General features: G+C 37.2%; 1 protein-coding gene across 3 annotated transcripts in view; it reads right to left on the reverse strand.

The window, feature by feature from the left end:
* Positions 1-26,591, reverse strand: part of Cht2 (Chitinase 2) — a 167,948-nt gene that overhangs the window by 8,709 nt on the left and 132,648 nt on the right. For all 3 annotated transcript variants that reach the window (XM_067146861.2, XM_067146859.2, XM_067146860.2), the window contains exons 4-6: positions 25,867-25,963; positions 23,123-23,338; positions 14,151-14,339 (exon numbers count right to left, since the gene is read on the reverse strand). In XM_067146861.2, coding sequence (XP_067002962.2) covers positions 14,151-14,339; positions 23,123-23,338; positions 25,867-25,963 — 502 coding nt within the window. The remainder of the gene's footprint in view (positions 1-14,150; positions 14,340-23,122; positions 23,339-25,866; positions 25,964-26,591) is intronic.

Below are 26,591 nucleotides of genomic sequence, written 5' to 3' on the forward strand. Positions count from 1 at the left end.
ACTGGCCAACTAAGGCCTCTTGATCTAGTAGACTACTTCACTGTACTGCATCCGTATAAGTAATGACTGACGCTACAATGTGCACCCACCTTATATAGACTTTGGTTGACACAGCTACGTAATCTCCAAAAATAACAATGACATACTCCCACCTACGCGACAAATATTACATACAGTGGTGAAATAGCCCCGCGGCGATGACACCGTGCGCGCATATTCTAAATAAATACGATGACATAGCCAAGGCGCGGCGATGACTTGGCAGAATCGCCAGTAATATTGCACAATGCCCCAACGTCACATCCCATCCCTGATATATACAACAATTCTCACTGTACAGGTATTGAATGTTATACTACACATACGTATATATGTATACATCTAAGTGCAATCTTGCAAGCAACAGGCAATTGCAAAATCGAATAAAACGGATAATTACAATAATAGTACAATATCACAGATAAAATAATAATAATACTGACATAATAATAAGAATAATAATAATAAAATACAGATAAAATCATACAATAATAAAAATACAGATATCATCTTGTAACGGGATTTGAACCGTTACAATTCGCCTCCCTCATAAATAAATCGAAGAACAAAGAATCGATTGATTTATGAACAACATAATATAAATATAACACTGACACATATAAACACTTTAAATGAGTATACAACAATAATTTTCTTTTTCAGCATCCATACATTTTATAATACATCACATATGAGAATTTTTCTCGCACATTGCCATCGTAGATAACTGTTCAGTGTCCCATTCTCATACAATTCACAAGAGCATAGCCCTTAATTTAACACACACAAATAATTTTCAATCAATATACACATTCTTCTCCTTTTTTTTAACATATCAAAACTTTTTTGTGAAATATCACTTATATGAGAACTGTTCTCGCATATTGTTATCGCAGATAACTGTCCAATGTCCTGTTCTCCGTTTTTTTTTTCACACAGTACATGACAATGTAGCACTTATTCTTCCAATACACCAATACGACACTTGGTTCACACGCAAATCGCAGATGTTAGTTTTATTTTGCTAGTTTCTTACAAAAATTTAATCATCTTACTCTTATTTCAACAAATCTCACGTGAAATACTTCTTTAAGTTCTTAATGTTGTAAGTACCGACAATCTTCCCTTCCTGATCTTTTAAGGAATATGCACACTTCCCGATACGGCTCACAATAGTGAAATACCCCTGATACAAAATAATAACTTCAACATATTTCCCGCCTCTGCAGATGATGAAATGGAACTCTGAGTAGCACTCTGTCACTCAAACTGAATCAATTTTGCCCTTGTAAACTTACATATCTCACAAGAAATCACATCCTACTTGGCAACAATAATTAAAGGTTCAATACCATAGCTACAAGATGGTTCAATTATTCCGTAATCCAGCATAATGTTTATTTGTTCTTAAACGTCACTAGCATTTTTAAGTTGACTGGGGTACTTACCTCCCACAAACGATGAATGGTCATGTACTACAAATTTATGTTCAAATACGTGTTCTTCCTCACTAACCACTAAATACATCTCGATGCTTACCTAACATCGAACCCAATTACTCCTCCTGTAATTCACTCAAATTACCTCACGTCACTGCCTCATACCGACGATCCCTCAGATCCTGGTCGTATAGACACGTAACACACCCAACAACACATTTCCTCTCACTAGGAACAACTTCACTTACCTCTCATATATTTCAAAGAACACACGTCACCAACACACTTACCTCAGACCATCATAATTAACACGTACTTCTTTGCTAGTTTCCTCATAGAACAAACACACACTACCTAAATCAAAGTCTACTCTACTTCCATGATTTGCAACCAAGTCAGCTCCTAAAACAACTGAATACACAAGTTCTGGTACAACAAGGCATGGCTGAAACTTACAATTATCTTCAATTGACTGGTACCGCTATCTTATTTACTCACTATGACTTACCCAACGGCTGTTATAAGATCTGATAGTACCTTCTTCATATCACAATTTCCATCATCGGAGTTACTACCTCACTACTTACGTCATATTCTCGGCATTACAAGTACTTACATCACTTAACAGAACACTTCTTACGTCTAACTTACCGCTACCATTAATTACTGCATTATATATGACTACGTCATTACTTAAATATCTCACTTAACATTACTCAGGTCACAATCACACTACTCTTAACTCTACTTTCACTAGATAACTACTTATACTAAATACCAGTTCATCTTCTACCTTTGGACTGTTCACTTAATTTACCCGATTCCCTGTGAATCTGAAATACTCTGGCTCGATAACGACACCTTGATAACCTTCATATTCGGCTTATCATAATCCCTCTGATAACTCAAATCCGTACGCCTCCCATCTCCCGATTCTCTCTGGTTACTCTTCTGACCACTATCGCCATCAACACAACTATTAATCCTCTGCGGATCATGATTACCCCTTCTCTGATACACGGCTAACATTTTTCCCCTTCTCTCTACAATATTACTTTCCCTAGACATCATGCGCTCTCTCTCTCTCGCGCGCCCTTGTAAACATTTCTTCCAGAGCCTGTCAATGAAAACTTTAAACTCTCCTAAATTAGACATATTATCCCAGTACACTCGAAACCATATTCTACTTTCACCGATAAAAACATTAGACAAAATTTCCAGCACGTATTCCCATTCAATAACATTATTCCTCAACTTACTTGCAAATCTTTTCTCGACTACTTTTACAAATTCTGTAGTACTGAACTTTTTTCCAGAAAACTTGGTTAAATCACGATCCCTATTGAGCAAACCACTCGCTATTACCACTTCACCCGCCGACTTACCGCTACCTTTCTGCTGTACCACTCCCTGGCAGTTCACTTCTTCTTCTTCTTCTTCTTCCGCTGCTCTTTCAGCATTCTCTTCCACTATTCTCACGTCTTCCTGCAATTCTTCCTCTCTCTCTCTCACCTGCTGTGATAGCGTTTCCTGTTCGTTCCGTAGTTCACTGACTTCCACAAGTTTGCTTTCAATTTGTTCAATTCTACTAATCTGTTCCCTCGTATCTTCCCTAACTGCATTGCAAATCTTGTCCAATCTCTTCTCGACTACCTCATGAATTTCTTCCCGATTACTAGAAATTTTATCACTTAATTCTACGATATTTCCTGAAAATGCTCCTTTGACATGCTCAATTTGAATATGAATATTGCTCCGATTCAACTTCATTTTACCTCCTATTTCAACACACTCTTCATTTGACTTACTTTCTAACATATATTCTGACTTAGATGTTTGATTGTTTATCTCTAATATCTTAGAATCTATTTTATTAATGATCGCATTACAATTTTCGTTATTACTGCTAATTAATTCTTCCATCTGTTTCTTATTATTTTCATTACTAATACTACTAAAAAATTCTTTCATCTCTTTCTTATTATTTTCATTATTAGTACTAATTAATTCTTTCATCTCTTTCTTATTATTTTCGTTACTAATATCCACCTTTTCAATCATCTCGTTTATTTTGGCCAACAACAAAATAAGAAATTGTCGTTCCCTACCCCCTGGGACTTCGTTTGGAGTTTCAACGTGCTTCTCAATTTCTGCACTTTTCTGAATTACCTCAGAAGCTTCCATCGTATTCACCTGTTCCCTACTCTGAATTTCACCTTGGATGTCCGCAGAAGCAATGACCTCGTCCTCACATGACTTGTTATTGTCTTCCTTGTCCATCTTTGGTTCACTAGTGATAGTACGCGATCTCAAGTTAATTTCCCTCTTCAAATCCCTTGACATATCCCCAAAATACAAATATATATCACAAAATTACACTCCTGAAATTCACCGGTAATAATTTCCGTTCGCTTAAATGCGCATACTCTCCCAAAACGAACCTATGATATGCTGTCATTCAGACCAAATTCTGAATTTATTCGAGCCCCACGTTGGGCGCCACATTGTAAGGATGTTCCTGAGTCGCTGACTAACTTTTGAAACATATATATATATCTGGCTTAAATTGAAAAATCTGAATATCTGCATTTAAAATGGAAATTATGAAAATTAATATTCATTAAATAAAATACACACTCGTCGAACCTTGTACTCACACTTACTTGTTACCTGCTTACTTACACATACGTTATTTGAAGGGCGCCAGCTGTCACTCAGTACAGCAATAATAGAATGAGACTCTTGACCATCTCTAGGGTGTGGGGTAATAAGCTTACTTTTGACAACATACCATATAAGTTCTGGGAAAAGGAGATTGGCGTTCGGTTTCCCCATTAATTTTGAGGTTAAAATATATTACTGTTAATGAAATAAAACTATGAATTCGTTTGATAGAACAATATATATTCTTTAAATAATATATCAAAAAATAGTGAGTCTTGTTGCGATAAAACAGATGAGAATATGAAATTATGACATTGCAATTGAAAGAAACTAGGCATGAATTTGAATTCTTCTTGACCGGACATTTAACAATTTATACGAAATATTTCCCTCACTGATTCACTTGACTGTACCTTGAACACTTTGAGTGTAATTACGACGTAATCCATTGCTCTGGTGTTTACTGTAGATGTGTCACGCCTAACGTGGTGATACATCCTTGCGACTGCTTCTTCTCCATATCATCTGACTTCTTTGTAAGTCAATATGGTATGACCTCTTGGCAGGTCCAGGGTTGCCCTCTCTGACTCCTTGGTAAGCCTTGCGTCCGCGTCTTCCACTAAGTGACGGACCAACCATTTGGTCTCACTCTCTCAATGACCAATAATGGCTCACTGAGTCTTCACCATCTCTCGTTCACTGGCCAACTAAGGCCTCTTGATCTAGTAGACTACTTCACTGTACTGCATCCGTATAAGTAATGACTGACGCTACAATGTGCACCCACCTTATATAGACTTTGGTTGACACAGCTACGTAATCTCCAAAAATAACAATGACATACTCCCACCTACGCGACAAATATTACATACAGTGGTGAAATAGCCCCGCGGCGATGACACCGTGCGCGCATATTCTAAATAAATACGATGACATAGCCAAGGCGCGGCGATGACTTGGCAGAATCGCCAGTAATATTGCACAATGCCCCAACGTCACATCCCATCCCTGATATATACAACAATTCTCACTGTACAGGTATTGAATGTTATACTACACATACGTATATATGTATACATCTAAGTGCAATCTTGCAAGCAACAGGCAATTGCAAAATCGAATAAAACGGATAATTACAATAATAGTACAATATCACAGATAAAATAATAATAATACTGACATAATAATAAGAATAATAATAATAAAATACAGATAAAATCATACAATAATAAAAATACAGATATCATCTTGTAACGGGATTTGAACCGTTACAGCGCGGTATGACTGTAGTATGTTAATTTCTCGCAGGCAATGTGATTGTGCAGTGCACAAGGCTGCCAACCTGTTTACTTAAGAACTAATACAAAGTGCAATGATGTTTCTTCTTGCTGGCCTCTCGAAGGGAGTGTGTTCTAACGACAGGTTACCAATGAAAAAGATTAGCCTGAACCTACTAAAAGACCTTTTTCCTTGCCGTGCAATAGCAGTGCATTCTCTGTGGGCTAGTGGTGAAAAGCTGAATTAATATAAATTAACACTTTTTTCTTTCCCCCTGGATCAAAATTACCTTTTATCTTTCCGTGTGCTAGCAGCGCATTCTCTACAGGCTAGTGGTGAAGAGGTGAAATGATTTATATTACCACTTTTTCTTTCTGCCTAGTGGGCCCTGGACCAATTTTCTTGTTGTACGATAGCAGCACATTCTATGTGGGCTAGTGGTGAAGGTAAGGTAAGGGTATATTCTGCCCAAAGGCAGGTCCGAACCTCCGCAGAGGTGTGCCTGAGCTGGAGTTTACGTACGGTAGGGTGGCCAGTTCCTTTCAGCTCCTCCATTCCCTTACCCCCACCAACAGTGCGTGGCAACCCATCCAAATCTTGACTATGCCCAATGTAGCTTAACTTTGGAGATCTCATGGGATCCGGTGTTTCAACACGGCTATGGCCGTTGGCGCTAGTGGGGAAAAGCTTAATTAATTAAGAATGCTGGATAGGAACAAAGCCTACTAAATTGTTCTTGGTAGACAGCGCCTCAAGACCGAGACAGCAGTACATCTGTCCATTGCTGATTCAGTACCTCTATTTTGCCTGCGCAGGTTGGTAACACAATGTATTTCCGATTGTTCATGGAAATGACGTCATATCTGATTATATTTTAGCCAATAACAATGCTAAAATAGCTAGTACAGCAATGGACAACAGTGTCTGCTACTTTTCATTAGGTTATAAAAGTAAATGTACTTCTGGGGCTGGTAGTTCCCCGGATATGGTAATGAACACATCTCTTCTCTAAAAGAAATTCCATGTAAGGTTTGCATCTTTTCTACTTCCTCATCTCCTTATACAGCTTGCATGAACAGTTCTGGAATTTTACCAAATCTGTAATCATGTCAACCTCAATGGTGTAGTTGGTTATGCATTGTCCTTCTGTTTCCAAGATAGTGAGTCTGATCTTGGCTAAGGTCAGTGGAATAAGACAACTCTGTGTTGTTGGCTTCTGGTACATAAAAAAAAGCTCCTGCAGAACAAAATACCAACAATCCAGCATCTCTTAAAATCAATAGTAAGTGAAGGAACATTAAACAATTTATTATTACATTTTGAGCTATTTGACAGGCTCAGTCTAGAATGCCAGGACTAATGGGTGAGAGGATTCGTCACACTTACCAGACATCATTTTGCACACCATCCTACACATTACAACAGCAATGTCATCTCACTGATTTCCCAGAAATTTATGCTCAAGACTTATCTAGCTTCACACAAGAGGAATATCTCTGTATTACATTAGCCACCCTATACTTCATAACTGCAAAATCATCTCAATGAATTCCTGAGAACTCAGATCCAGGACCTGCCAAGTCTTAGACAGAGGAAACAATGAAAAATATTTTCAAGGATGGCTGATTGCGGATTGAAACCTATTGCTCTTGAATCCATGGGCAGTGGTCAATACAGCTTGTACCTATGCTTGCTGATGAATCTTGTGAGATTGCATTTCCATTTAAAAATCATTATATGCTGCTGTGGATGAATCTATCTAAAACTTCATCAAAGTTTTTTTGCTAGTTGTTTTTACGTCGCACCGACACAGATAGGTCTTACGGCGACGACGGGACAGGAAAGGGATAGGAGTGGGAAGGAAGCGACCGTGGCCTTAATTAAGGTACAGCCCCAGCATTTGCCTGGTGTGAAAATGGGAAACCACGGAAAACCACTTTCAGGGCTGCCGACAGTGGGGTTCGAACCTACTATCTCCCGAATACTGGATACTGGCCGCACTTAAACGACTACAGCTATCGAGCTCGGTCTTCATCAAAGTGTCTTATGTTCAAAGTTGAACAACTGATCATGATAATACAGAATCTCAAATCACTAAAACATGTAGCAGAACAAGATGTGTGTTAAAACACTTCTTACTACATGTAGTGCCCTCTCTGTTACTGGAGGTTAGCCACAACCACAGAGAAGTCTGCACAATGTTCGGCTGTCCTCATCAGTCTACTCAAATCTAGTCCTGTCCAGTCCAGTTAAGAGTGTTTCCTTCGACCGTGACCTCTATATCCATCATTTTACCCTGTACAATCAATCTTAGTATGTTGTATTTATCATTCCTCATAATATGCCCAAGGCTATTTGTGGATGATGTTATACTGTATAGAGTAATGAATGAGTAGCAGGATTGTGAGCAACTGCAAGGTGACCTAGACAATGTTGTGAAATGAACATCTCGTCCAACAATGCCCTCTTCATTCATACTCTGCATTTCCTGATGACTTGTTCAGTCTGTCTCCAAATTTAATTAAGTGGCTGGAAAGCTCGAACTTTAAAGTGTAATTTTGTCTTGTGTCAATTGTATATAGTTTGTAATCACCATATGACTAAATAAACCAACATTCTTTCCCTCAAGCTCCTGAGTAAGGCAGCATTGGCAACCAGTTAGTCCGTGAAATCCGGTAACATTTTTTTGGAAAACCCATATCTCAAATGCATTTATCCTCCTAATGGTGTTACATTTCAGAATTCACATTTCAGCGCTGTGCAGAGCCACTGAATATGCGTAGCATCTGACAAAGTTGTGACATGTCTCCAAGCTGAGGCTTCATTCCGAGGTGGTGCAGCTCTTTTCAAGCACACCCCCATTGAAGGTGAGCTGCATGTACCATTTCAACTACATACCAGCCCTCCCGCCATTCTTAAATTTCTGGCAGTACAGGGAATCGAACCCGGGCCCCCGAGAACGGCAGCTAATATCACTAACCTTTACGCTACACAGGTGGACACATTGACAGATAAGGCATCATCATCATCATCATCATCATCATCATCATCATCATCATTTCCCTTTATCCAGCTGTAGCCGGGTAGGGGCAAATATGGTTCCTCTCCACTTTCTTCGGTCGTTCCACCACTCCTCCTCCAACACTGTGTCCCAGTCCAGGTTTCTTTCTATTATGCTGCGTTGGATGGTATCCTTCCATCTCAATCGTGGTCATCCACGGCCTCTCCTTCCTTGGATTTGCATTTCCATCACCTTTTTTGGCATTCTATCGTCGCTCATTCGCTTTATGTGCCCAAACCATCTTAGTCGGCTCTTCTCTATTCTATCATTCATTTTTTCCACTCCAATTTCTTCCCGGATTTTCTCATTCCTTATTTTGTCTCTTCTACTCTTCTGTATCATACTCCTCAAGAATTTCATTTCGGCTGCCTGTATTCAACTCTCATCCTTCTTTGTCATTGTCCAAGTTTCTGCTCCATAAGTTGTTATGGGTACGTAATACATCTTGTACATAGTATCCTTTGCTTCCATTGGCACATCTTTGTCCCATAACATATTTCTTACACTATGATAGAAACAACTTCCAGCTTGAATCCTTTTACTAATCTCAGCATCCAATCGAGCATTCTCCATTAATTCACTCCCCAGGTATTTAAACGTTTCCACTACTTCCAGGGGCTTGACTGCAAGTCTAATCTGACCTTTCCCTTCTTTCTCCCCTCTAGTCATAACAAGAGTTTTACTCTTTTCTACACTTATTTTCAATCCACATTCTTCAATCTTCCCATTCAACACATTCAACTGTTCTTGAACCTTCCTGTCGTCTTCTCCCCAAATCACAATATCATCTGCAAATAACATCATGTTCATTTCTCTTCCTCCATATGCTGCTTTTGCTGTTCTCATGATGTCATCCATTACTATTGTAAACAGGATTGGTGATAGAACACCTCCCTGTCTCAGCCCACTAGTTATTTTGAACCAACTTGTCCTGCCAACTTGTGTTTGCATGCAACTACAACATTCCTTATACAATGTCATGATCATTTTTATTAATCCCTGTCCAATTCCTTTTTGCACCAGACTGTCCCAAACTTTCGTCCTAGGGACACTGTCATATGCCTTTTCAATATCAATGAATGTCATCACCATATCATTCCCGTACTCCCAATGCTTTTCCATTAGTTGTCTCATAATGAAAATGGGTTCTATTGTTGACCTTCCACTTCTGAAACCAAACTGATAAGGCAAAAGAAGAATATACAGTTTATTGATTCACTAACCTAATCTAACCTAACCCCATGGCACTACAGCCCTTGAAGGGCCTTGGCCTACCAAGTGACCGCTGCTCAGCCCGAAGGCCTGCAGATTACAAGGTGTTGTGTGGTCAGCACGACAAATTCTCTCAGCCGTTATTCTTGGCTTTCTAGACCGGGGCCGCTAGCTCACTCTCACATAGCTCCACCATTCTAATCACGTAGGTTGAGTGGACCTCAAACCAGCCCTCAGGTCCAGGTAAAAATCTCTCACCTGGCCGGGAATCAAACCCGGGGCCTCCGGGTAAGAGGCAGTCAAGCAACCCCTACACCACGGGGCTGGCCATTGATTCACTAGAGATACTGTTAACATTAAGAGATATGCCATTCAATTTATAAGTGGCTCCTTTACCCAGTCAAACCCACACTCACCATAACAGTTAATAAGGCCCAAGAACAATCCACAAAGTCCACCAGTATCAATTCAAAAAAGTCTTTGCTTGTGCTGAAAGTCTTACGCATGAATTTTTTTACTTCTTGTTTTAATGGGAACTTTTACATTCTTCTCCTTTCATTAATATAACGTCTTGGTTTGTTATAATTCCTCATATGGTAATATTATGTTTTCATGCACCGTAATTGATTTTTCTTGAAGTGTAATTTATATTTTCATTTGGCTGCTGTACCACTATAAGTAGGCATTGCCACCAGTGTACCTCCCAATTGCAATGTATTTATTAATAAATAATGATTTGTTTGTCTATTTATTTGTTTATTTTTTATTTCTGTTTAATTATCAAGAAACATATTATTAAAGTGTTCGATGAGATTTTACAGCCAATGAATGTGACAGCAATATGCTCATTATATGGACAACTGGTTGTATTAACATTAATGGGGCCAAATGAGCTAGATATTAGGCCCCTTTAAACAACCATCATCATCGCTATCATCATCATCATCATCATCATCATTGATGCCAAGAACATGGCAGTTTGAAGTAAGGTCTGAAACTTCCTGTTCAATCAATCAATCAATCAATCAATCAATCAATCAATCAATCAATCAATCAATCAATCACCACTGATCTGCATTTAGGGCTGTCACCCTGGTGGCAGATTTCCTATCAGTTGTTAACCTAGTCTTGTCTTCAATGATTTCAGAGTTGGAAATTTATTGACCATCTCCGTTGGTAAATTATTCATATTCCTAATTCTTCTTCTATAAATGAATATTTGTCCCAATTTGTACACTTGAATTCCAAATTTATCTTCATATTATGAACTTTCCTACTTTTAAAAACTCAGTTCAAGTTTATTTATGTCATTCCACGATATCTCTCTGATGACAGCTCGAAACATACCGCTTATTACATGTAACTAATCTCATGATTAGACCCGTATTGAACTATGCTATGATATACTAACAATTTGTTGGTTGTTTTAATTCGTATTGAAAAGGTGGCTTAAAACAACCAACAAATTGTTAGTATATCACATACCGCTTCGTCGAGCAACTCGTCTTCCCAGTCTAAGGTTTGCAACATTTTCGTAACACCACTCTGTTGTCGGCAATTACCCCGAATAAATCATGCTGCTTTCTTTTGAATATTTTCCAGTTCTCATATCAAGTAATCCTGGTGCTAGCCTCATACCGGTACACAGGAACCGTACTCTAATTGTGGTCTTGCCAGAGACTTACATGCCCTCTCCTTTACATCCTTACAACCCCTAAATACTCTCATAACCATATCAAGAGATCTATAGCCTTCATTTATGATCTGTGACTACCCTAATGAAGATCTTACCTTACATTACCACCTAGGTACTTACAGTGATCCCCATGAGCTACTTTCACCCCACCACCACAATAATAAAACTGAAAGGTCTTTTCCTCTTGGCAAAACACAAAACCTGGCTTTTCATCCTATTTACCATCATGTCATTGTCTGCTCTCCATCTTATAACATTGTCAAGGACTGTTTGCAGTCGCTCACAATCCTGTAACTTCTTTATTACTCCACATTATACACTATGTTGTTAGTGAATACGTTTTCACTCCCACCAAGCAAAACACCTTGATTTGATACATGAAAGACTGAAACTTTGACATCACTTTGCCAGTGGGCTCTAGATAATGAATGTTCATACAGTTTTTTTAGTCAAATAAAACTCTCTTTCTTTTGTAGTAGATTCCAACAACCTTTGCTCCCATTTTCTGACCCAGTCTTTGAGTAAAACAGGTATCTTTCTCTGGAATTGTTTCGTTAAACATGCTGTGCATTTCCTAAATGGATCGAATTACAGGCATTAACTCAATCAACATAAATGAGGTAAGGAGAATGAATAGTGCAAGGTCCCACACTGCTCACTTCAGTGATCTCTTCCACCTATCAAGATTTTTGTTTATTACCTCATAGTGGTTTCCTCTACTGTTTGTAGGTATGCCTACCATAGGGAAATGGGAATGATTTCAGTGTATTTGTCAATAACATTTTTCACAGAAAAATTCTCATTTCAGAAGAATTATAATTCTCAAAAGTCAAATTTCTTTTGCGTGTTATTGATGTCATAAAAGCAATTGCTAAAACTCTGCAATAAGTTATATTAAGCTGCTACCAGGTGTCTTCATAAACTATAGGAACTGAGGCTGAGCACAGAACTGATATTCTAGTGGAACCCTTCTTAGATTTAAGCTATTATAAACATAAATGTCATGACCATCAAACTATGTAAATATCCGGTGCATAATGTAATCTACTCGAGTTCGATTTCTGCTAAGAATTTAAATGTGAGGTCCGTTAACTGATGTAACAAATTCCAAAGCATTAATTCCTTTGACTAAAAGACAGCGATGTTAATCAGTTAACCGAACTAAAAGTATAAAATCTAAGAATGACAGCTAAGAACTCATCTAAAATTGCAAAAAGTTCTTCAAGAACATGTAGTTTAGAGAATTAAAACCATAAAGCACCAACCTTGAATTGTACAAACTAAGTAAGTGCTATAAAGGATTAGAATTACAGCCATTCAATCAACATTAATGACGTAAGGAGAATGGATAGTGCAAGGTCCCATACTGCTCACTTCAGTGAGAGTCAGGGTCATCAGACAGGGAAGAGCTTTAGCATTACAGTTTGTTTGTCAAGTTGATGGATTCTTCCCGCCTAGTATTTGAAAATTTCTCCTTCAACAGATCAGATGAGAGAGAGCAGGGATTTCCTACCACCCCTAGCAGACAGCTACAGGGAGGATGAAAATAAACAGCTACAGTATTAGGACCTGTACTTTCATTTGCCGAGTGTGCTTTGGTGTGTGTTCTCTTCACTTCATTGTGATAAATATTCTTTTGTGTATCTTAGTCAGGCAATTTCCTTCATATAAGCGATTATAATGGTATATTGTTAGCTTTCTATGAGTGACTAGTGGATATAATATGAACATCATAATCGGGGAGATCATTTAAGGATGTTCTATGATTGTGATTAACCTTAAACAGGCTGTGATTGTCTCATTTTTCATGCCACAGATTGCAAAATCTTTAAGAAAGCTGTTGCTAAGTTAAGTATATTTCTGCATTATTTTGATCATTTGATTGCTGTACACAGGCCAGCATTAATTGTTTAAGATATCAAATTTGTTATACAGAAGGCAGAATTGCTACTGCTACTGCCAATAAGTTTTGAGACAATGGACAGCACGTATCCCTTCACTTCCACATCAGGCGACTCTGATCTGAATATGCAACTGGAAGAGTCCATCAACTTGCCAAACAGACTATAGCTATAATGTCAGGGAAGAGGTAAGATGACAGGGCAATGCTATTGCATGCAAGTAGGACACAGAGAACAGGAATTGAGAGACAGCAATATACACTGACCTTTTTCTTATTATTTAAATTATTTCTGTCAATCTTTCAAAAGTTAACTACTTTTTTAAGTAAAACTATAATATAAAAGGAATATCTAAGCAAATTTTGGACTTCCTACTTCATCAGGAAATCAGTAAAAATCCTTGGACAGATCCACAGATGGACAGAAAGCAACATGGACTTACATACTGTATGAACCTTCTCAGGTGTCTGGAAAGGTAATGCAATTACAGTAAAAATTATAAAAATTAGTGTATTTTAAGTATAGCTATATTTTTCTCCTATTCACTTCTCATTTAGGAAGTTAACTTTTTAAATTAGGAGTGCTATTTAATCCAGTAAAATTCAACTTTGCTTGGTGAGACTGAACCGACAACATCACTACAAATAATAGGAAAAATTTGACTTGTGCAATGTTGGGTACTTCAGTTAGTAAAGTTGTAATTTAAAGTATTTTTGGCTTTAAAAACTTGCTGTACTAACTTTTGAAAACAGAAACCAAACTTCCAGTTAATTCACAGTAAACATACCTTTATAATACATAGCATAGGAATTGAAACACCTAAAGACGTAATGAAATTACAAAAGATACCAAATACTCACTTCGTTGTAACCCATGTATCCATCTTCCTTAGTGAACTGTCCTTGGAAGCCCTTCTCTTCTGCAGGTACGCCCAAGCCACGGACATTGCTAGGTCCGTCTGAGAAGAATGTCCGTCCATACAAGGGCAGTCCCATCACCAGTTTATTACGAGGAGCTCCAAGCTTGAGGAAATACTTGATACTGAATTCCTATGAAAACAAGAAAAATATTTATTTCCAGACAACTGAATATTGAAGCTTTATCAAGAGAGTTATAGATTTCAATACTCAAGTGCTTGAAGCGAAATTTTCATTTTTGTACCACATATGAATATCAATCACCAAAAAAGTAAAACATACTCTATAAATGTTCAATACATGCCAATAAAAAGTCACTTCTCCTTTTCCTGACAACTAATAACATTATAGAGTCAATTACCATTTCTGACAATTAGACAGCAATCAGTGATATGAACAAGTTATATCACATAAAAAGGCAAGTCTTAGGCAGATCATTTCAGGATTCTGTCTTGGATTTGAGACAAATTACAGAAAGTTGTTCGGGATCTCTGGTGACGAGTTTGAAGGCCAGTGGTGGCGCTGTTATCAATTTGAGCACGTCAAAATGGGGAGTGATGATTCACGTCAGTAATGAGAATGTGTGTAGAGTTTCGTGACAGCTGCAATGATGCCAAAGCAGATTGACCCTTACTGGGAGGGCTAAATAACAGCTCTTTCCGATGCTAATATAGCTATTCTGCAATCCGAGGAATGTGCTAGAAGCATGATTTCTTGATATCAAAAAATGAGATCACTGCTGTATTGAATACAAAAGGCAAAGGCCGACTGGGCTTAATTCCAGATGGGAAAAAACAGGTAAATCCACAAGCAGCCACCAGCCGTACACCAGAAATAGTGAGGAAAGTGAAGGCCCTTGTCTCAGGTGGTAACCCTGCCCCCCAAACGACAATTGCACGTAATTTGAGGATGTCTATTTCAACAGTTAACACCATAATCAACAAGGACCTACAATTAGAAAAGCGGCATAAGTGCCGAGTTCACAAGCTGTTGCCTCATCACATTTTGGAACATCGCACTAATGCAAGAAAGCTGTATGAGGGCTATCTGGCAGGGGACAGATGAAAAAATGCGATGGCATTAGATGAAGCATATGTGTAACATAGTGATTGTAACAAACCCCGCTTGAGCAAAAAAAAAATCAAACATTGTATAAAAAATGCGATGACATTAGATGAAGCATATGTGTAACATAGTGATTGTAACAAACCCTGCTTGAGCAAAAAAAATCAAACATTGTATAAAAAATGCCAGGAAAGTAAGGAGTTTCATGACCTTCATTGGACACTGCCACAATGGCAAGTTAACCATTTGCCATGTCACTAATAATGTGAAGGTGAACTCTACATACTATCAGCAAGAGGTTTTAACACCCATTTACAACAAAGATATCCCAGCATTATATGGGAGGGCAAAAAATCAGGTATGGGTACATCAAGATAAAGCATCCAGCCACACCTCTCATTCGACTAGTCTATTCTTAGAGAGAATGGAGATGGAAACTGGAATCTGTGCAATTCCTTTCACTGACATCCCAGTGAAGGCACCCGATGGGTCACCCATGGACTTCTGTGCATTTGAACTCCTAAAAAGGACCTTAGGAAATCGACGATCATCGCCATAAGACCTATCTGTGTCGGTGCGACACTAGCAACTAGCAAAAAAAAAAAAAAAAAGAAAAAAAAAAAAGAAAAAGGAAATAGACATTCACGCACTATCAGTGGCCTCTGGAAACCCTGTCAGGAGGAGTGGGATAAGATAGACATGTTAGCTCTGCGAAAAAGTCTGTTGCAATGGAAATTACGTTGTCAGGCTATAGCTAGAAATGCTGACTTTCCAACTGAGACATGGCTTTTCATAAGCTAATTACCCCTCAAATATCAAATATCATCCCCAGAGATCCTGAACGACCTTCTGTAAACTCTGGGTGAGGTAAACAAAGCCTGTCAAGGTTATGGTTATATTAAAAAAAATGGAATGTTATAATTATCTATGCTGAAAATATTAATTTCAAAAGAATCTGAAATGGATTAACCAGTTAATAATTTTTATAAGAATTTGTTAAACACTAGTTTAACCGTTTCACATTTGGTTTCAATCAAGTTTTGACATCATTGAAGGCTTCCTCAGTGAAGGATTCTGTTAATTAGTCTAATAACATATCATAATCAAAAATCAAACCATCAGTTTCTGCCAACCATCACATTGTTAAAATCACATCATTCTTTTCCCTCCTTCCCACATCCACTGAAATGGCAAATGCAGCACAGTCTCAGACTTCAGTCAATGTTTACAAATACCACAGTGAATGTTTTTGCATCAAATGATGGTTTATATGTTATTTTTTGCACTATGCTGCCCGAAGTTTAACTCAAACTGCTACAATGGCTGAGAAATGTAAACAATTATTAAACACCTAAGGAAAGGTGAAAGAACTACAGTAAAACTATTGTGCAGTGTGAAAGTTCATTAAATGATGAACGGAAACTGGTGAAAAAACAATCAGTTGGATACTTTCAAGTCTGCTAAGGGATTACCATTTTGTAGACCAGTAGTAACTGCATGAGCTGTTTTCAAAGCAAGCAAAGAATGAATAGATAAATTTAAATGTCATCATGGTATTAGACAGTTAGACAAAAAGAGGGCAAAACTGAATGCATATAGTGCAGTGATTGATGATTACTCGGAAAAGCTTCATAAAGAAATAGCTGAATGACATTTAGTCAGATACCAAGTCTCAAACCCTGATGAAACTGGCCTTCATTAGAAGACAGTTCTGCAGAAAATATTGGCCTTACTAACAGAAAAATCAGCACCAGGTTTTAAAATTCAGAAAGATGACTTCACTGTAATGGTGTGTGTTAATGCTTAATGGTAGTCATAAGCTTCCTCTGCTTAATATAGGAAAATCCCAATAGCCTCAGTCTTTCAAAAATCTTAATTAATGTGCCTTCCTTGCTAAGTATAATGTACAAAAAAGTGCTTGGATGGGCAAAAATATATATTTTAAGATTGGTTTCACAAATATTTGTACCAAATGTTAAATTACATTTGGCGTCACTGAGCTTACCTTAAGAGGCAAAGTTATTGATGAACAATTTACCTACTCACCCTTGTAGAGATTTAACAAGTGTTTACTGTGTACGATTAATTTACAGGAGAGGAAAAAGGAAGCTGTCATCAAGGAAATATCAAAAAATACTGCATAAGCTACAGAGAATGTGAAACTCAACATCAGCATCCATTTCCCTCATCCAGTTCCCTCGGGTTGGGATGTTTATGGTACCTTTCTCTATCCAACCACCTTTGTTCCTCCGTAACTGTGTTCCAATCCATATGTCTTCTAATTATGCTATTCAAGATAGTTTTCAACCACCTTAGTCTGGGTCTCCCTCTTGCCCTCCCCCCTAACTGAGTCTTCATCATCAATTTTGCAATCCTCCCCTCTTCCATCCTCTTAACATGTCCAAACCATCAAAGTTTATCCCTCTCCATTCTACTGTAAAACTTTTCCTCTTTGATTTCCTTTCTGATGTCTTCAATTGAAAAAATTGTCTTCTATTTAAATGAGGGCTTTAGGCTTCTCAAAAATGTCTTCAGTGAATGGTAGGGTTACATCTTTTTTCTGCTGACTTACCCTATTGCATATATCCCTACTAATCATTACTGTCATCCATTTCCCTCATCCAGCTCCTGCCTCATTAAATATCCTCCCAAAATACCAGGCGTAGTTTGAGAGGTTCACAATATTACATGAAATCAACTTCATGGTCCATATCGCACTTTAACAGATTCACAACCAAGTATTTTTTATTTCCCACCTTGTCGATACATTAGTTGCTAAAGGCAACTTATTGGTTAAAAGTGGCACATGTTTCGTATGTTATTAACATCTTCAGCCACATAACACTATTTAGATGAAAAATTCATGTACGGTATTAACAAAGTATCAATGCTTTGAGAGAAAGTGTCCTTAAAAATAGCATAAGAAGATAAATGAAACATTAAAAACAAAATACTCATGAGAAAATATATAAATTCTTTTTACAATTGAAAGCAGTTGTCAAGGAAATACTTGTACAATAGTCCATAGAGAATATTATGTCCTGATGAATATTCTTTTCTTAAAAAGTTCATGTTAAAGATTTTTAAAATTTTTTAAGCCAATTTATAATTGAAAATTATACATTTTTAGTAATTGTCGAAATGAAGAATACTAAGTTTCATAAAGTGGCTCCTATTACTATTGGAGATGATAATATCATCAATTCCTAGTTGTCAATTCTTTTTAATCCTGCTTTCCTCTGGAAACAGTATCTCTTGTCTTTTTTACGGTCTTGTGTCTGGTGTAGTAGTGATGTGTTCTTTCTTGTTCACGTACTTGAGGAGGTGGAGGAGCGGGGATATTGGTGTGTCATTAACTTGCTTATTGTTACCTTCTGCTTCAAAGGGGGAGGAACGCGCCGTAGGGCTATCTGGAGGTGGAGAAATTCCAATTCTTTTTTTTGTAATCTTTTTCAAGTATGTTCAAATACACCAGAATTTGATCATGCCGTGGACGACCACGATTGAGATGGAAGGATACCATCCAACGCAGCATTATAGAAAGAAACCTGGACTGGGACACAGTGTTGGAGGAGGAGTGGTGGAAAGACCGAAGAAAGTGGAGAGGAACCATATTTGCCCCTACCCGGCTACAGCTGGATAAAGGGAAATGATTATGATGATGATGATGATGATGATGATGATGATGATGATGATGAATGGGTTCTTATACTCTATAGCCTCATTAAGGTTATCATTTTTCTTTATAAGTTGGTCTAGATATATGTACAGATCTTCATATGTGTTCATAAAGCTGCCCTTTTATAATTTTTATGATGATAAGGTTTTGTTCTATGTTGATAAATTTATGGCCTGTGGTAGTCATGTGTGTTCCCATAGCTGAGAATCTTCTATGTTTTTCAGCATTTACATGTTCTAAATATCTTACTTTAAAATTGCGGCTGGATTGTCCTATGTATTCTTCCACTCAAAGCATGTAAGTTTATATATTTCTGAATCAAAAATTTATCTTTTTCAGAGAGATTTACTGTATCATGGTTGAAAATACTCAGTTTCATGCTGATATTGGTGTAATTCTGAATTTTTTTCACTTAAATAAATTTGTTATTACATGTATGTTTGGATTATTGTATGTGAATTTGATGTATTTCTCAGTTTTACTAGGTTCTATTGCTAATTCAGATTGTCGCTTCTCTGAAAATTTATTAATTATTTTATCCATTATGTTATTGTTGAAACCATTCAATAAGGCTTGTTGTTGGATAAACAATAGTTCTTTATTCCTTTCTGATTTAGACAATGGTATACTAAATGCTCTGTTAACATAACTATAATATGCTGATCTTTTTGTGCCTCAGGGTGAAATGAGTTGTTCCTGATAGTGGCCGGTGTGAAAGTGTATTTTCTGTGTATTTTGACAGAAAAACCTTTTTCTTCTCTCGTTGTGACTACGTCTAGGAAATTCCATGATCTTCTTCTTCTCCTTCTAAAATAAATTTTATATTGGAATTCAAATTATTCAATTTTTTTTAAATTTACAATCGGTGAGTCTGTTATCTATTATAGCGTAAACATCATCCACATATCAGGTCCAAAAATCCAATCCCTCTATTTGATTAACATTCTTTGTGTATTCCAAATAGTCTAAGTACAGTATATGTTAGCCAATATTCCTGATGCTGGGGCTCCCATTGAGAGTCCTTTTTGCCGATAAATTTTATTATTAAACGTAAAATAATTTTGATTTAACACAAATTCTAAAAGAGTAATAAAATCTTCAATTTCTGGTATGCTTATTAATTTGTTCTTCATTAAATTCTTCTTAATGATTCTGATAGTGTCTTCTATTGGAATGTTTCTATACATGTTGATTATGTCAAACGAACAAGTCATGTGAGATGATCTAAGTTTAACGCGAACTTTTTAAGTGTACAATTGTTTCCTTGACAACTGCTTTCAATTGTAAAAAGAATTAATTTATTTTCTCATGAATATTTTGTTTTTAATGTTGTCATTTATCTTCTTATGCTATTTTTAAGGACGCTTTCTATCAAAGCATTGATACTTTGTCAATATATGAATTTTTTATCTAAATGGTGTTATGTAGCTGAAGATGTTAATAATATACGAAACATGTACGGTACCACTTTTAACCAATAAACTGCCTTTAGCAACTAATGTATCGACAAGGAGGAAAAGAAAAAATACTTCGTTGTGAATAGATTCACATGATTTGAAAATAACAGTATGATGACAAATAATTCTCAAAATTTAACAGGTGATTGAGAAATGACTGAATCTAACAGTATCTTCAAAATGTTCATCACTTTCAAGCAGCCCAAGTTCTTTGCAAGTAGACTGAGAGCAGATTTCAGTTCTCCATTTACAACACAACATGTACCGGATAAGCTTTCAAAAGATGATAGGCCATGAACATGTTGCAGTAACATAATCCTCATCATCATTTCTTCGCTCCAGCAAGTCAGGTGCGGTTGTGTACAAGCCTCCTCCAGTTTGTCCTGTCCATTCATAGATGTTGTTCATATATGTGATGCCAGTTTACATCTCTGATTTCAAGGTCCTTGAAAATCTGCTTCTCCCAAACATCACAAGGTCTTCCTCTTGGTCTCTTTCCAGGCACACAGCATTCAAAGTATGCTCAAGGAGTTCTATGGGGATCCATTGTTTTCATAGGCCATACCATTGCAATCTCTTTACTTCGAGGCTCTCCAGCAAGATTCTTTCCAATACAAGCTGTTGTCGGATATCCACATTCCTTATTTTATCAATTTTTTTTGTTTGTAGACAAGGGCGGAGAACTTCACTTCTGTTGCCTGAAGACAACTCTTTGTTCATCCAGTAAGTGTTGCTGCTTCCAGACCATACGCCAATATAGGTACCAGATATATTTTGTAAGAGCTGACCTTGAAAATTAACGGAAATGTAACATCATGTGATAAAAGCATCTGGAGTGGTTGGGATGAATGTTGTACACTCTCCCAAGCACAAAAACCATCTCAGATAAATAAAAGAAAACTATCAGTGTTGTATGGGATAACTTTTGGACTCTTTGCTGTAAGTTACCCAAATGGATAGTGGTGAAGAGAGTGAAGGGAAAATGTTTAGGCACAACTTTCTGTGCTATCAAGTGTTGTAACATACAGGCTACTTGTTATCTGATGGATATCTTACAAGATTTTCAATCAATCAATCAATCAATCAATCAATCAATCAATCGATCGATCAATCAATCAATCAATCAATCACCGGGTGAGTTGGCTGTGCGCGTAGAGGCGCGCGGCTGTGAGCTTGCATCCGGGAGATAGTAGGTTCGAATCCCACTATCGGCAGCCCTGAAAATGGTTTTCCGTGGTTTCCCATTTTCACACCAGGCAAATGCTGGGGCTGTACCTTAATTATGGCCACGGCCGCTTCCTTCCAACTCCTAGGCCTTTCCTATCCCATCGTCGCCATGAGACCTATCTATGTCGGTGCGACGTAAAGCCCATAGCAAAAAACAAATCAATCAATCAATCAATCACCAGTGATCTGCATTTAGGGCTGATGACCAGGTGGCAGATTCCCTATCAGTTGTTTACCTGGTCTTCTCTTAAATGATTTCAAAGATATTGGAAATTTATCGAACATTTCCCTCAATAAATTATTCCAATCCTTAACTCCTCTTCCTCTAAACAAATATTTGCTCCAATTTGTCCTCTTGAATTCCAACTTCATCTTCATTTTATGATATTTTCTACTTTGAAAAACTCCACCCAGGCTTATCCACCTAGTAATGTCATCCCAAGCCATCTCTCCACTGATAGCTTGAAACTTTCCACATAGCTTTCCCAGCCCAAAGTTTGCAACAATGTTGTAACATACTCTTTTGTTGGAAATAAGCCAGAACAAATCGTGCTGCTTTCCTTTGAATCTTTTTCAGTTCTTGTATCAAGTAATCCTGGTGAGGGTCACATACACTAGAACCATACCATAAGTGAGGTTTTACCAGTGAATTATAAGACATTTTCTTTACATCCTGACTACAACCCTTAAACATCCTCACAACCTGTTTATGTTATTACCCCAATGAAGATCTATCCTTATATTAACACCCAGGTATTTAGAGTGATCCCCATGAGTTAATGTCATCCCATCAACCTCTTTGTGAAACTTTCAACCTGACTTTTCACTCCGTTTACCATCATACCATTGTCCACTGTCCACTCACAACTTCACCTATACAGAATAACATCATCTGCAAAAAGCCTTATCTCTGATTCCACTTCTTTACTCATATCATTAATACATATATATAAGAAAACATAAAGGTCCAATAATACTGCTTTGAGGAATTCCCCTCTTAATTATTACACCTACTCTAATTCTCTAAGTTATATTTTCAAGAAATAGCCACCCATTCAGTCACACTTTTGTCTAGTCCAACTGCACTCATTTTTCCAGCAATCTCCCATGATCTACCCTATCAAATGCCTTTGATAGGTCAATCATGATACAGTCCAATTGACCTGAATCCAAGATATCTGCCATACCTTGCTGGAATCCTACAAGTTGAGCTTCAGTGAAATAATCTTTCCTAAACTCAAAGTGCCTTCTATTGAACCAGTTATTAATTTTGCAAACATGTCTAATATAATTAGAAAGAATGTTCCCAAAGCTTACATGCAATGCATGTCAAACTGACTGGCCTATAATTTTCTGCTTTATATCTATAACCCTTTCTTTTATACACAGGAGTTACTATAATCAAGTCTGTAAACAACTGTAATTAAGTCTAATCTAATGGTATTGGAGTTGTAACTCACATCCCAATTGCAGAATTTAGTTCTTACCACACTGAGCGTGTCACTAGGATCAGTCCCATACAGTGGTGCATTAGGGCCAGTCTTCTTGTCCCAAGTTCCATGATAATCATAGCACATGATATGCATTAAGTCAAGATAGCGACTTAAAGCAGGGACATCATATGCAGTGTCGATGGTGCTCTTGGCAGCTCCCAGAGCAGCTGTAAGAATCCAGTTATGTTTATCAAATTCTTCACGTAGTTCCTGAAATGAAAAGCACGGAATTAGATATAAACATTTTACATATTGGTAATTAATTTTCTCTATAATGTTCTGGACTAGTATTAAAGATGTCCTACTGTGAATTATAAAAAGTATGCCCTGGCGAGCATAGCAGTTACCATCTATACTAATATATTAGGAGGTAAAGTTTGTTTGTCTGTAATGGCTAATCTCAGGAACTACTGGACCGATTCTAAAAATTCTTTCACTAATAGAAAGATACATTATCCCTGACTGCTTTAGGCTATGTTTTATTTTCAAAACAATTCAAGGGGGTGGGTGGGGTGGGGGTGGGGGGCGACGTGGTGAGCTATAAAAATACTAGGCTAATATAGGCGAAATATCAAATTTGTCGTACAAGGACAAGACAAAGCTCATTTTAAGCCCCTTGACGCAAAGAACAAAACTTGGTAAGCCCGGGCCCAAAAACCATGTTTTAAGGCCCTAAAACCAACCGTTGTGGAGATATTGGCACCACACTACCCCTGCTCTAGGAATCGGATAAAAAAAATGAACTGCCATAATCATGGCAACGTCAGCTCCAGTATTCTTACAGCAGAAAGATTATCTACAATATATCACAAAAACCTAACATGTTACAGCCATGAAAATTGGTATTTGGAATCTCCTTTAAAAATAAAAGAAAACAAATTTTTGTTTTCAGAAAATCCACTTAAGGGGTGAGGGGGTGAAAAGAAGTGAGGAAGGAGTTGAATTCTTTATATCAGAATACATATATCTCAGAAACTGAAGATGTTACCGAAGTTAAAACTGGTACTTAGAATCTCTTTTTTTGAAAATCCACGTAAGGGGTTAAAATAATATTAAAAGCGGGTGAATTTTTAAAATGGTTACCTCCTTCTTCTACCGCTTTTCCCACACCTGTGCGGTTGTGGGTGCAAATTGTGTCGCACATGTGGATTTGTCCCAGTTTTAAGGCTGGATGCCCTTCCTGACGCCCAACTCCATGTGTAGGGATGTAAATACTATTGCGTGTTCCTGTTGTGGTTGGTAATGTGGTGTGTTGAGTGAATATGAAGAGGAGAGTGTTTGGACAAACACAAACAACCTGCCCCCAAGCTACACGTGATTAAAATCCCCGACCCAGCCCAGAATCGAACCCAGAACCCTGTGAACCGAAGGCCTCAATGCTGTCCCTCAGCCAAGGAGTGGGGCAGTTATAAAGTGCGTATATCTACAGTGTATCTCATAACTTAACAGTTATAGACGTGAAAATTGGTATTTTTAATCCCCTTTAAAAACAAAGAAACGTGTACTTTTTGTTTTCAGAAAATCAACTTAAGCTGGAGATCGAAAATAAGTCAAGGAGTTGAATTCTCTTTATGAGGGTACTTATATCTCAAAAAGTAAGATGTTACAGCTGTGAAAATCGGTATTTGGCATCTCCTTTAGAAATAAAGAAACTTTTTTTTTTTGACTTAAAAGAGGACTGTTTCTCACATGTAGAGTTCCATGTCGCATGTTGCAGATTTAGCTATTGCTGTAGCCTGGTCATATTCGCCCCAAAAGGTAGTGCCACAAATGTGGTTTACAAAAAGGTTCTGGGGTAAACAAAATGCAATTTTTCAGTGAGTTTTTATACTTTAGGCAATTTTAGATAATGTCTTAGTGCAGTACCGAGATACAATGAACTTTTATCAACTTACCAAATCTTTGCGAGCAAAGCCATGGGTAACAGCTAGTATGTTATAGTTTGTAATAGTGTATCATATAAACTTATAACTAAAGACAGCAGTATCATGTTATGTATTGTTATGTATTGTTATGTATATTACACGTTATAAACTTCATGTTGGTCTGTGGTGGAGTTTTAGTATGTAACAACTCAACTAACAAGTTAAAAAATTCCAACTTTCCTCCACTTCAATAATTTTTGATTATTCTTACATTGAAAGAACACAGATATGCTTTACAATATAATCTGCTACATCTACTTCCGTTTCAATGAACTTTGAAAGCGGACACCATTTGTAATATAAAATTCTGAAGGAACACTCAACAATTTTTCTGGCTTGTGACAAATCGTTATTGAAGCATTGTTCTTCAAACGTCAAATTACTTCCACCAAAATATTTTAACAAATTTGAAAGCAGTGGATATGCTTCATCACTTATCAACACGAAAGAAGCCTACATATTGGCATTAGGTAAATTGTTTGGTTCAAGAATTTCTAGTTGTTTATTGTGAAGTACCCAGTAGAGAACATTAATATGTCTAAAAGCGATACATGTTTTGTTTTCTTTTGGAAACATCTTCAGCCATCTTCTACATAATACCATCATTGATAAAGAAGGACATAGCTTGATCCTATGTCCTTCCGGATGAACTGAGCACTCCTTTATTGCATCCACTAAGCAGTCCCTGTATTTAAATTTTTTTGTAATTTACTAATTAATTAGTGGTTACTGATTAATACAATATAAAACAATGAATTACACAGCTATTCATTCTATTTACTAAATTTCCCAGAACTTATAACTTGTACTTACTTTGACTAGATGAACAAAGTTCTCTTTATCTTCAGGCTTTCCTTCCCTCATTCCAGGATACTCCCAGTCCAAATCAAGGCCATCAAAATTGTATTCCCTGAAACAGAACATTTTTTTAGCAGGAATTTCTTCCAACAAAATGTAACTCAGGACTTAAAATAGATTACATTTGAGTATTATATTTAGATGTACAGCCAAGTAGTACCACATAATCATGTTAGAAACATCTAAATGTATTAATACTATGCATTCTAAAATGAACTGAAGGATTTTAAAAAAGAAGAAAGATGAAGAGATTTTATCAAAAATAAAAGAACATATTACTGAAGACAATATCAATTGAGGAGGAAGGAAGTCTCTGAGAAAATCCAGATTCAATCTATAAGAAGGTTTTACCTACATAAATTTTGTGCTGATAACAGGACCACTTTGCAGAAGCATGAAAGTAGAGTGGCCACCTAAGAGATTAAATATCTTCAGAAGATAGTGAAATAAACAGGAGAGAGTGTAAAATGCAGCAATCAGAGAAGAGTTAATGATGGAATTGGCAATGAATAGTCCATGGATGGTACGAACATATCGCAAGAAAGACTGAAGAAAGAAAACCAAAGAAGATGTTTGAGACCAAGCCCGAAGCTACTTGAAGAAGAAGTCATCCCCCAAAGGAATGGAAGAAGTCATCCCCCATAAGGAATGGATCCAGTATGTTGGAGGGGTGGCAGATA

The sequence above is a fragment of the Anabrus simplex genome, chromosome 5 (genome assembly GCF_040414725.1).
Source record: "Anabrus simplex isolate iqAnaSimp1 chromosome 5, ASM4041472v1, whole genome shotgun sequence".
In the NCBI taxonomy this organism is placed as follows: domain Eukaryota; kingdom Metazoa; phylum Arthropoda; class Insecta; order Orthoptera; family Tettigoniidae; genus Anabrus; species Anabrus simplex.